The 12339-nt window shown below is 33.5% G+C and overlaps 1 protein-coding gene across 5 annotated transcripts; it reads right to left on the bottom strand.

The window, feature by feature from the left end:
* Window positions 1-363: 363 nt before the first annotated feature.
* On the bottom strand, window positions 364-10139 carry LOC105318988 (poly(U)-binding-splicing factor PUF60). Of its 5 annotated transcripts, XM_034474380.2 has the most exons (14): window positions 9999-10062; window positions 9063-9117; window positions 6819-6916; window positions 6120-6319; window positions 5790-5848; window positions 5101-5314; window positions 4440-4567; window positions 3978-4049; window positions 3766-3868; window positions 3257-3388; window positions 2699-2975; window positions 2205-2392; window positions 1555-1744; window positions 364-823 (listed from the first exon to the last, which is right to left on the bottom strand). In XM_034474380.2, the coding sequence occupies exons 5-14, from the start codon at window positions 5843-5845 to the stop codon at window positions 714-716; spliced, it is 1470 nt and encodes a 489-aa protein (XP_034330271.1). In that variant the 5' UTR covers window positions 5846-5848; window positions 6120-6319; window positions 6819-6916; window positions 9063-9117; window positions 9999-10062; the 3' UTR covers window positions 364-713. The 5 variants fall into 5 exon arrangements, with proteins under 5 accessions (XP_034330271.1, XP_034330268.1, XP_065924207.1 ...); XM_034474377.2 differs by lacking the exon at window positions 6819-6916 and having other exon boundaries at window positions 9999-10139; XM_066068135.1 differs by having other exon boundaries at window positions 6819-9117; window positions 9999-10105.
* Window positions 10140-12339: the final 2200 nt, after the last annotated feature.

The raw sequence follows: 12339 nt of genomic DNA, 5'->3' as shown, positions 1-12339 counted from the left end.
TTTCATATAAATTTTTCAATTCACAATCCGATTGTTAATGTAATCGGAGTAAGGTATTTTTATTTTAAGCTTTAATTAGTAAAAATTATAGACTTGTTAAAGATAACATGTATATAGTGAATTTGCTATAGTTATTATTACGAATTTGTTAAACGGATATAATGAATTATGAAAATAACAAAGTAAATCCACTCGTCTGGTTCCTAGTACTTTGCTATAACTGAGTTTTACTGTAATGGAGTTGTTAGTAAATGATGTAACAAGTTGTCGGACAAATAGACATAAGATGAAAAGCATTTAAAAAAAAAACAATCTTAAAATCTTTTAGAACTCAAGATACTGATGAAAGATAAGACAATAGTTTTTTACATCTTTATTAGATACAGAACAATTTCTTTAGTTCCGCTGTACATAGGGCCAGCACAAGCTGCCATACATCTGGATGTAACAATCTCTAACAATCATGTCAACATAGCGAAGTGATGTACAATAATAAATGAAAAAACATGGTTGTGTCGATACAAAAGATTATTTTGTACAAAATTAGGACTGAAAATACCCTCCAATCAACAACGTTGGTCAAGGATTCGTCATTAGATGCACACCTCCAGTTCAACCTTCTCATGGTAACAAATATTTGTACAAGATCTCACTAGTCTTGTGTATAAGTTCTCATTAGTCTTGTAAATTCAGACAACCGCAACACGTTTTTTTCATCCGGATAAATCGTTCGCATTGAACATGTCCTCGTCGTACTTTTCTGCAGTGACAATTCGACCAGCAAAGTATCTTCCATTGAGGGCAGCACAAGCCTTTTCCACCTCTACAAAACATAAGAATAGCATGAGAAGTATTCATTTCTCCAAATGCTGTAGAATCACATTAAGTAGGACTACATAAGCTATAGAGAATTGATAGCTTAACTTGACCATGAAAAGCCAACTTTTAAAGCTGCTTGTGTACATAATGTGTATGATCTAAAGCTTATGGAGCTGCAGACAATTCATCTTAAGAAAGTAACTCAGCGAATGACGTGTGAAGTGCATAGAGAAAAATTGTACTGATAAGCAAGTTTAACAGACTTGAGGCCTACAGTTTCTTCAGGAACAGTTAACATACAAAAATAATGATACGCTAAAAAAGTTTACACTATATAAATAGTGCCTGTTTGGGAGGGTAACTGTTGAAATTGACACCCCAAGAAAAGCACTGTCAACCGACGCGAAGCGAAGGTTTTTGAGGGGCGTCAATTTCATCAGTTACCCTCCCAAACAGGCACTATTTATTTTATTACACTGAATGTCTTATTTTTAAAGAAAAACTTACTGCTTTTACATAGAAATGAAGTGAATTCTTAACGAACCTTACGCGCATAATTTACGCGCATGTAACAATTCGTTGTGTTACCCAGTGCCAAGTGTGTTGCTAACGCTGAGGGTAATAGAATGGATTATCAACTGTGTCTAAACCAATCAGATTTCAGTATTTAAAATGAAAGTATAATAAAACAAAATACTATATTATATTGCTAACATGTTACACAACAAAACTTACCTGATTGAGCAGTGAACTCTACGAATATTTTGACAATAATCTCTGCGTCTTCCTCCTCGCTCTGTTTCTCCTGATATATGATGACACGATTAACATTTCCGTATTTTCCACATTCGTCCGTGACCTCATTCTCAAGTTCACTGTCCAAGTCCTCTGGTCCCACCATGTTTCTCAGAACCATCACTTTACACTGTAAAATAATACAGATCATTAAGTCCTATCACCTAAACTTTCCACCTAATATCAATAAATTTATATTAAATATACCGAACACATATTATATTATCATGTATGATAAGTGTGCCTCTTCATATACCATATGAATGGCATTTAGTGATGTATTTGATCGATACAGTATTATTGGGTATTTGAGATATCAACGACCTTTCACAATACAGTTAAACTTCGATATCTCAAACACTGATATCTCTAATACAATGGAGATGTCTAAGTGATTTGTAAGTCCCAACCACTTATTTTTTAAGTATTTTACCCTCGATATCTCGAATACTCAGATAATCGAACTATTTAAACAGTCCAATCTAGTTCGAGATAACGAAGTTTGACTGTATACATTTTAGTACACCAATATCTCAAAATTCCATGTATAAGTTTAAGCGAGTTTATAAGACATGTCAATTAAAACAGACCTCCGTTTTCCTCATGAGTTTCTGCATCACCATGTGGCGCGCGTTGGTGCCGCTGATCTTCATGTTCTCCTGTTGGTCCAGTGTCTGCGTGGAGTCTTCATCCGCCTTCTTCTTCTTATCTTCCTCTTCCTTCTTCAGCTCCTTCTCCTTGTCCTGAGGAGGTAGGGGAATCATAGCTGGCATGGCAACTGCAATAGAATGAGATACTAAATATAAGTTTGACAATCATCCATCTTAACACTCTTTACAGTAACTGAATAAAATACAGCCCTGTGTATAACACTTGCAGAGAGAAAGCACGTGGTCCATGAGTCTTAATGGTCACCTGATTATAACACAACCATTTGAAGAATGTGCGATGTTTACAATTTTGGAAAAAAGCAACGTGCTGATACTCTCTTTTAAAATTAACTAAAGAAGGGTCGCTGTCAATGTCACATAATTATAAAGGCTTATGATTACAAATGTGTGGGTTAAAAGAAAACCCGTCATACCTGGTATAGAAGTTGGGACAGGTACAGGAGCAACAACACCCAGCCCTGTAGGGGCCACGACAGCTGTGGGGACGATTCCAGGGACTCCTTCCACCGCGGGTGGCATCACCATCCCCAGTGCAGTGGTGGTTACAATGCCTGCTGAACCAAGCTGTGGCACCACCACAGACACGGGTGGGACAGGTACAGGGGCCACCACACCTGGCGGGGGGACAGGTGAGCTGGACAGGGACGGACTGTTCCCAAGACTCATGGGCTTAGCAACTCCTGGGGGAGCCTGCAATGTACCATTCACTATTAGGATATATGTCATTTACACATATATCATATAAGTTTTAATCATATATTTCTGTTACAACTAGTCAAAATTATGATATACTTTGTTTAAAGCAACTTCATTTCACTTTGAGAGAGAGAGGAAGGAGAGAGAGAGGGAGGAGAGAGAGGGAAGAGAGAATGAGAATTTAATGCCCAGAATATGCTGTTAACATAAACAATTTTGATAAAACTTGGTCAAACAGCTTTTAATTTAACTTGACATGGTGCAAGGTCTCGTACCAGGCTCTTGATTTGTTCCTGGGCGTCCATTGCGGTGATTTTTGCGGTGACTGCTGCTGCCGCTACAGCTGCTGCGGTTGGTAATGTGCCGGGTCCAGCCATCGGTTGCAGGGCATCGGGAGGGGTGATGGCCTAAAAGCAGTAAACAGTGGGCCAAATGATTAAACAATTACATGGTAAAATAATGATTTTAATTCCCAGTACACAACATTCATCATGATGTTTCAGCAATTTCCCTACAATGTTTTACAACTTACAACATATCTTTTTGTGCCAAAAATTCAATTTAATTCTCAGTATATAAATTTTATAACATTTACATGTAAGAATGTTCAGACTTGAGACATCACTTGTTGTTATTCATTTTCCCATGCAAAAATTTTTGAATTCTCCCATACATAAAAACATTTGTCATGATGCTTATTTGTAAGAGTACTTTTAAGAGATCACTTGCATTGTTTAGATTTTTCTATCTTTAAAATAAGGAAATTAATGAAATGAATCCTCACCCTTCCGACTCTTAGGTACTGGCCTCCAAGATCAAATAAATTCATGGATGTCACAGCATCCTGGGCCGCTTGCTGGGAATCAAACTCAATGAAACCATATCCCCTAAAAAAAACGGAGTGACAATTATTTACATGACAAAACAGACATATATTTTTGTGTACAACTCATTTCCATGAAAAATGAAATTCTATAATTGTAAATTACAACATACTTGTGTTTTCCAGGTTTCCCAGTTTCTGTGGCCAGTTTACAGTTGACAATTTTTCCAAATGCTTCAAATACACTGAAAATAAAAATACAAAGCAATTTCAGTAACTCATCAAAGAAGAAACAAAGTTTTTGATATTTTCCCAATATGACATTGAACAATTACTGTTCATATTTTCAGCACACAGACATAAAATCTATTCACTCGTATTAAACTCAATATAAAACTTGCAGTATGGTAAAAAAAACCTTGACAAAAAACTGACATTTTGAAATATTATGCATAATAAAATACAGGCATAAATTCTGATCAAGATGAGGAATAAATAAGGATTAATGTTAAAGGCATCCTTGATTTCATAGTGATAGTATTCACTGGTTTAGTGTTTTTCAGTTTCTTATCTATTTTTCACTTGCGAAATGGTTTTTTAAAAGTTTTTCTTTTCCCACCACTTTAACTCATTACCTCTGAATATCGTTCTCTGTAAGATCGTGATGTATCGAGGCTATGTAGATTCTGTTGTGGTTCTTGGCTTCCGTCGCCAACTGTTCAATGATTGGCTGAGCTTGAGGCATGTTACTGGGTCGCCCAACCTGGCAAATGGAAAACCATGGGTAATCAAAGATTTAAAAAAAAAAAAATCCACCTTAATAAATAGTCAATTTGTGCTTTCAACAAAATGTCTGAGATTTTTTTCCCCTGGATTTTCCCCCTCTTACATGTCATGTGATTCTTTCCATACACAACTTGCTATATATATAATATATATTAAGACATGTCCGTACATGTAATTATTTTCACTGGTACCAAACAAATGTTATGTCAAGCACCATTAGGGTTCTAGTAAAGTTCAATAAATTCATGGTCAATATAAAAGAAGAAGAATCTTCCTTGAAAATGGAAACTGTTGCCAATTACATCTACATGAACATTACAGGGAACACGACATATAAAAAGTTGTTTTTCTTGAATTTTTCAAAACAGGTTCATCCATTGCATCCATTGCACTTCTATCAAAAAACATTTGTTCTTCAAGGATTGTTTGGTGCAATAATCCTGTTTCTACCAAAATAATATTTTTTGGGGCTATACTTATTTTTCTGCTTCTATAGACAATGTGACCTACCTTGATGTTTCTGCCTCCGATCATGACGCTGTTCATCTGCTCCAGAGCGAGCTGTGCAGCCTCGGGGATCTCATACTCGATGAAGGCAAAGCCCTTGTGTTTATTGGTGACCGGGTCCCATGAAAGGTTTACACTCTTTATTGGACCGAAGGGAATAAAGGCCTGCTTTATCGTGTCCTCCTTAATCTCAAAGTTTATACTTCCAACGTATATCCTGCAGCAAAAATTAAAAAAATTCTGAATATTCAAAACTCAATTTTTTTAAGATGATTCCTAATTCTTAAACCAGTAAATTTTGATACGATAGTTTTACTTAGAATTTTTTCACTTAACAAGAAGTTGACAATCTGATTAATACATGTGCTCTTAGAGTTGAACTTTTTTCAAAACAATTTTGATCTGCAAATTAAAAGTACTGTAGAAACACATATTTTCGTTGGGTCAAAATTTCGTGTTTTTTAAACCAAATAAAATTCCGTTGGCATTTAATTTCGTTATATTTTTATCTTTTTGTATTCATTAATACTTTGGTTAAAAATTCGTCATGGATTTAATTTCGTTGATTTATACTGCCAACGAAAATAACGAAATTAAATCCTCAACGAATATTTCTGCTTCTACAGTATTTCACTTAACATCACACAAAAGTCTATAAATCTTGAAAAGAATAAGATTCATTGTGAGCTTACCTGCACATCAAGGCTAGAGCCTGTTGTCTTTGTACCGTTGTCTGGAAATTCTGCATTTGCTACAAGCAAACGAGAAGAGTTTTATTTTAAATCAAAAATTATTTCTCATAATATTTGTCTTGGTTAGTTCTTAGGTTTGTTTGGGCTAAATTGAATATACTATTAATTGGTTTCTAGTATTTGAAACCTGTATATCATAAAATACTTAATAAACTGAATTTTATCTGACGGTTTCATTTGAACATACATTCAGTTTCATCAGTACATACTTTCTCCAGACTGTAACTGCAGTACAGCGAAATTAGGAAGTATAAATTCATAAGGACTTACCTGTTGCTGATGGGCTATAGTCTGTTTTACAAGAACACTTTTGATGCTCTGCTCAAAGGCGTATTTCTTTGCCTTCTGTACAAGCTCGTGCTGAGTGGACGACAGCTTCGGAAGAGTGAATGGTTTCTGGTCTCTCTTTGCCCCTGGCCCTTCCAGAAGGGATCCAACCTGATCCGCTTGAGGGATATAGACTCCATTTTCTGTAAAATGAAGACAAGAAGTGAGCACTTAAACACAAAAATATGCAGTGATGGAGAAAAGAAATTGTCCAAAACTTTTTTTTGCAAGTGGATTTTTTTAGGGGAGGGGGTGTCTCCATCACAATAATAAATAGTCAGAGAATATTTTCAAATTATCTACTTTGTCTTACCCCATACTTGTTCATCCATAGATTAACAAGCATTATTTTGCTGTAACCCCTTTCCTTAACCCTTCAAGCCCATTTTCTTAAAATATACAAGCAGATTTTTCACTATATGTCGTGCCATGTACAAATCATCATATGGACAAGTCAATTGCATTAAAAAAATACTTTTAGTCAAAGCAACAATGGAAAGAAAAAGTAATCTGAGAGCAATGGACATGTACATGTAGTTTTTGTGTGCAGTTAAATGGTTGTACATGTTCATTTGTCGCAGGGCAATCTTATGGACAGGATAAATTCTCTCAGCAGAATACTTTTCTGTAAACATTCTTTACCGCTACGCTCCAGTGGATGTCTGATTCATGTTGTCATGGCAACACAGCATCATGATATTTTGGTCGCCACATGAAAAGGGGGTCAACCTCATATTTTCCTTTTTACATGAAAAACACAGAAGGAAAGAAAACATCCATGTGTGAGTGTTCATCAGGCAACAATTTCAATTTCTCATTACAAAATGTGATTATTCTTTTTTTCAAAATAGCATCCCTATCTGTCCTAAAAGTTCATTTGAAAAAAAAAATACTATTGCAAACTTTGCATAAAAGAGGAAATGTTTGCTAATAAAACAAAAGCAGTCCCAAAAGATATACAATAAAATGTTTTCCTCTTATTAATTTGTTTTGTGTCATTTAATTCTTTTTTATTAATTAATACTTACCTCTAAAATAAGTATAATCTGAATAGATTATGATAATGTGCTCAATAAAAGCAAAATGGTTGGCAATAGGTTATTAATTTAAAAAAGATTAACCGTCAAAAAATGTGCAATTGAAGGCATGAAAAATTTTGTATGTAATTTAATTTCACTTAATAGACACAAAACAAATTATGAAAGTTTGCAAATCAATCAGTCCTAAGCTTTGGTGTGACTTTCTCATGGATGGTCTGCGTTAGAGAACTTGAGCATATTTTCTTTGTGCTTTTAATCTCACGGAGATCGCCTGTTCTGATCTGAAATGCTTCAAAAATACAGAGATTTCTGAAATGTAAATTGCCATACACTGGTTATGTATAAAATGAGAGTTTTTTAAACATAATTTTCAAGCTACTTCCATATTAGTAGATATAAATAAATAAGAACTCTTGTTTTTCTTTCTTGTCTGGATCAGTTCTGCAAATACAAACAAGAGAGGTTACATGCACACACTCACTCACACCTTCATTCAATACCCTAGATACTACAGTCAAAAAATATACAGCATTTCCACAAACGACTATTTAATGTGAAAATATAGAATATTTTTCCCAGCTATATTCTCTGCATGCTTCATTTAAAGAATCTATCATAAAAAAAAATTTGAAATCCATGTACGAAAAAAAAATAAACCTCAATGGGTTTAACAGTCATATACATGTAGTTTTAGTACTGATCATGACACTGAAACTGCGCGAAATATCTCTACAAGATATTGTGAAGACAGTGTGGCCGGATATCCATGTCGGCATTTCTGCAAAGTGTTTGCTTCCCTCCTTGTGACACTTGTTTGTTAGCCGATGGCTGAAAGTACAGAGAGAAGAGGGAAAAAGAATAAATCTCTGTCCATGACACTCATATCTAAATTGTACAGAAACTGTTCCAAGAATCGTTACATTTTTCAGTCAAGAATTTTTTTTTTTTCAGCTGGACAATAAACTTTCTTCCTGAAACCAGCTACTCAGTTTTAATGAGTATCTCAACCAAAAAAAATTACGAATGAAAAAAAGCCTTTTTTTATTTTTGTTGATTTGATAATATTGATCATCCTGGTCTTTATAAAAGCAAAAATACTTTTTGAATATTCGGGGGCAAAAAGTTTTTTTTTGTTTGGAAATAAAAAAACAATATCCCGATGTTGGCGAAAGACTCATTGCTCGGCTGTTATTGCAACAGATCTGGACAGTGAGGGTTTCCATTGTAGCCGGTTTTCATTAGTCTTCAACCGATTTCCAGCTTTCCTTTCCAAATGCTCAGCCTATATTACTCATAAAATACAAAAAAGAGAGTGTCCTTCAATTCATGGTTGTACTGCAGAGCTAACAAGGTGATATCTCTCTTGCATTCCCTTTTTTCTCTCACATTAAGCAAATACATTCATATTACTGATACCATCAATTGCTTTTTGACATTCTTTAGAAAAATTTCACGTTGAAATTATTTTTCAAATTCAAAATTTCTTGGGTGAGGAAAAAAGTGTATTTGCTGTACAAAAAATGTTGCCTTTCAATCTATAAAATAACCACTTTCATTCTTTATACATGAAATGTCCCACACTCTTGAACCATTTCCCTTGTGCATTGTACAGTTTTTTTAATATATTAACGCAATAAACAATAGAATCACAAAAATACTGCCAAATATGCTGCAGTCACTACCTCCAAAACCTCTAGGTAGTATAAAACGCATGGAAATTTTTTAACTCCACTGATAGATAAGTCATTTTATATACAATGAGTTTTGGTTCTTCTGTAAGTGACATGAAAATATTCATCATATTTTAATGTCACTTTTATGAAGAACCCATCTCTGCCCACCATACCTAACATAAGCTCTTCATCTGTTTTCATTCTTTTTATTTCACTGGGTCCATTATCCTGCAAAAAATAAAATTAAAAAATTACACATATATATTAAATCATCTTGAGTTGGCAAATTATGATAAAAAATAATTTTACTACTGGCGTGCGAACAGTTCTCGCCGAGTACCATTTAAAAAAAAAAATCAAAAATTACACATATATCATAAATCGTCTCAGGTTGGCAAATTATAGAGAATTATTTTACTACTGGCGTGCAACCAGTTCTCACCGAGTACCATTTCTCGCCAGTGCATTGTTATGTCATTTTTCGTAAATGATTTAAGTGTTAATAAAATGATGTAACAATGCACTGGCGAGAAATGTTATGCTGTGAGAACTGGTCACAACCCAGTAGGTTTGGTAATTCGTAGGTTTCACTCTAAATTAAAAAAAAAAAACTAAGGGTTTTTAATTATGTAAATAATAGTTCTGGTGCAGATATATCATATGGCTATTTTAGACTACTAATTCAAAATGTCAAATATATTTTTCCTTCTCCATTTTGCTACATTAGGGTATTTTACCCGGTATATTATATAAACGACTAATTCCGTTATACCGGGTCCATTGGTGTACCAGAATATCCGAGGACAGACACTTCTAAATTCTATCTATTGGACTCATACCGAATTGGACCACATTTAGCTTTATTCTTTAATACTGAATTACTAATGCAGACAATAAATTGTATATTTTACTTTCACCAAGATAAAACATTTCTCAAAAATATGAAAACATGTTTGGAAAACGTTTTTGTCAAGATATGTAAAAATAGAAGCATTCCATCAACATGATCAACGACCACAACAGGGTTTTACACCAAATGTAATTGTTAGACAATGTGTAAATTGAAAAAAGGTTTATTCTTATTGAAAATAAACATCTAAAAAGTTTACCAGCATCGTGTCGCCATTCATTTGTTGTGGAAAAGGTAGAGTTGGTGGTAGGACGGCCATTTTCTCGAGTTTATCTCGCACAATCTCACGTGACAATGAACATTTCTCGAGACTTCTGATGGTCGAGTTGAATCGAACCCGGAACGTTTCGCCCCTTCCTATATTTCGCCCCGGGTGGAATATTTATAATTGTGATGAAATTATGTGTAAGGAATTGTATCATATACTTCTTATTTTCGTTCTATCATTTTGTTTTGAATTTGATATGTATTTTCATTGTATAAAACACAATTCTTTTGTATTCTCAGAGACATTTATGTCTGTGGTATTCTATATCATTTTCGTGTTCTGTAAAGTTACATATATTGTATGTGTAATTTAAAATAGCATAAATGAACCTAGCTAATGGTCTTCCAAAAAAAATAATTCACAAAATACAGTATATTTGGACTAATACATAATTTAATAGGATGCAAGATGTTTAGGGACTAAGACTTTTCGTGACCTAATGTTAGAGACGTTTCGAGACCCGGACGTTTCGGGTCCTGGATCTTTTGGGACTTAGAATAAGATTTTTTGGGACTTGATGAAAGGCTATGATGAAAGATGTAAGAGTTTTATAGATATATGAATTTAATACTTTATAATTTTAAAGGGGTTGGTCATATTAAATAATTTTCAAAAGCTACTTTTATGCATATTTCAATGCAAAGATGTATAGAAATATATTCATTTTATGAATAATATCTTTATAATAATTTAGCAACGTTTATTTTAGTACGAAATAATTACCTTTCATAAAGTGTTTCTAATTATCCATTTATCGGTAGCCTTACCAATTTGAGTTTCTCTATGCGAGATCCCCTGATTTTAATTATAGTGATAATCAATTAAATACCTTAGCAGTTAATTTATTATTATGTAATATTATGTATTGCCTCCCCGCGCAGGAGGAAGAAATATTCACTCTCCACACATTATACATGTCAGTGGCGTCGGAAGCAAATTGACTGTTCAATGTTACATTTCGTATTAGTTTCCATATATATGAATCAAACAAATATTTAAAAGACTTCAGTAGAATTGGTTTTATTAAGGAACTTTGTTCTATAGATAAATTTAAAAAAAAATGTTAAAAATAACGCGATATCGACTTCTTGACATACTCATCATTTAGTTTTCCAAATGAGATTGCAATAACAACTTGCAATAAAAAAAATTAACAGTTTCGTTTATGGTGTATTAATTGTCGACTAATTAAACTACTCAGGCCATGTTCGTGTATGTGTATGTTACAAATTAAAAAAATTTTGACTTACAGTATATGTACTTATTTCGTTCTTTTTATAACTAAGTACAGATATATATTTCGTGTATATTAAGACCATATTTTGTGTGTTCTATAATTACTGACTGCTGCTGTATTTACAACATGTAATATTAAGTTAAATCACTTGGTAGCTGATGGATATTAATTATATCTAAAGAAGATGGGTGGATAAGGCGTGTAAAATGCCTATACACGGAAGGATATGATTCTGAAAAATTGAAATATCAATAAATCTGATATTTTATAAAAAAAATTATTTAAAACAATATTGATTTAACATAAAGTGCATCATCGATTTTAAATCTTTAAATATGTTCAATACTTGGAGCATTTTGACTCAAACAGGCGTATACGTATCAAAACCTCCAAGTAGTGCAATGTTTTAGAACTTCTAGGCCTTTTCTTTTATGGAGATGGCCTGTGCTCCATATTTTTCTCATAGTCTAAATAAGGTCTAATGTAAAACAACCCGATTTCAATTAATTAACAAAACATGGAGAGATGACCCACTATACAATAAAAATCATTTCGTTTTGCAAAAAATAATACAAATCCGTAAATTCGTGGCAAAAGTGACACATAGTTTTTAAACAGCGTACTCAGTTGTGTTAAATGGCTCAGTGGTTAGAGCACCAGACAATGCAGGCATACATGACTAGGGTTTTCATGTTCTGCATTCGATACCATCAAATTTTAAGGCAATATTTTTTTTTTCGTTTGTTCAATATATAAAAACTGAATAGTTAGAAATAGTGCTTTTGCAAACTTGTATTATACTGGCACTGTACCAGTTATCGGCTAAAATTTAACGTTTTCTTTTCGTAATTCCTTATTTCTTGATATTTTTGGATAAAACTTGACATACTTATAAAAAGTGAAATCCTTATTTATCAATATGTTAGTTTAAATTATTATTTAGAACCAAAAATATCTTGTTTTGTGCTTTTTAGCACGCCCCGAATTTGCCGAGTTGTTACGATTTACTGTACCAGTTATCGGCTTTGTGATAAT

The sequence above is a fragment of the Magallana gigas genome, chromosome 8 (assembly GCF_963853765.1).
Source record: "Magallana gigas chromosome 8, xbMagGiga1.1, whole genome shotgun sequence".
Classification (NCBI taxonomy): domain Eukaryota; kingdom Metazoa; phylum Mollusca; class Bivalvia; order Ostreida; family Ostreidae; genus Magallana; species Magallana gigas.
The sequence above is the reverse complement of the archived record's forward strand: the minus strand, read 5'-3'. Positions and strand labels throughout refer to the sequence as shown.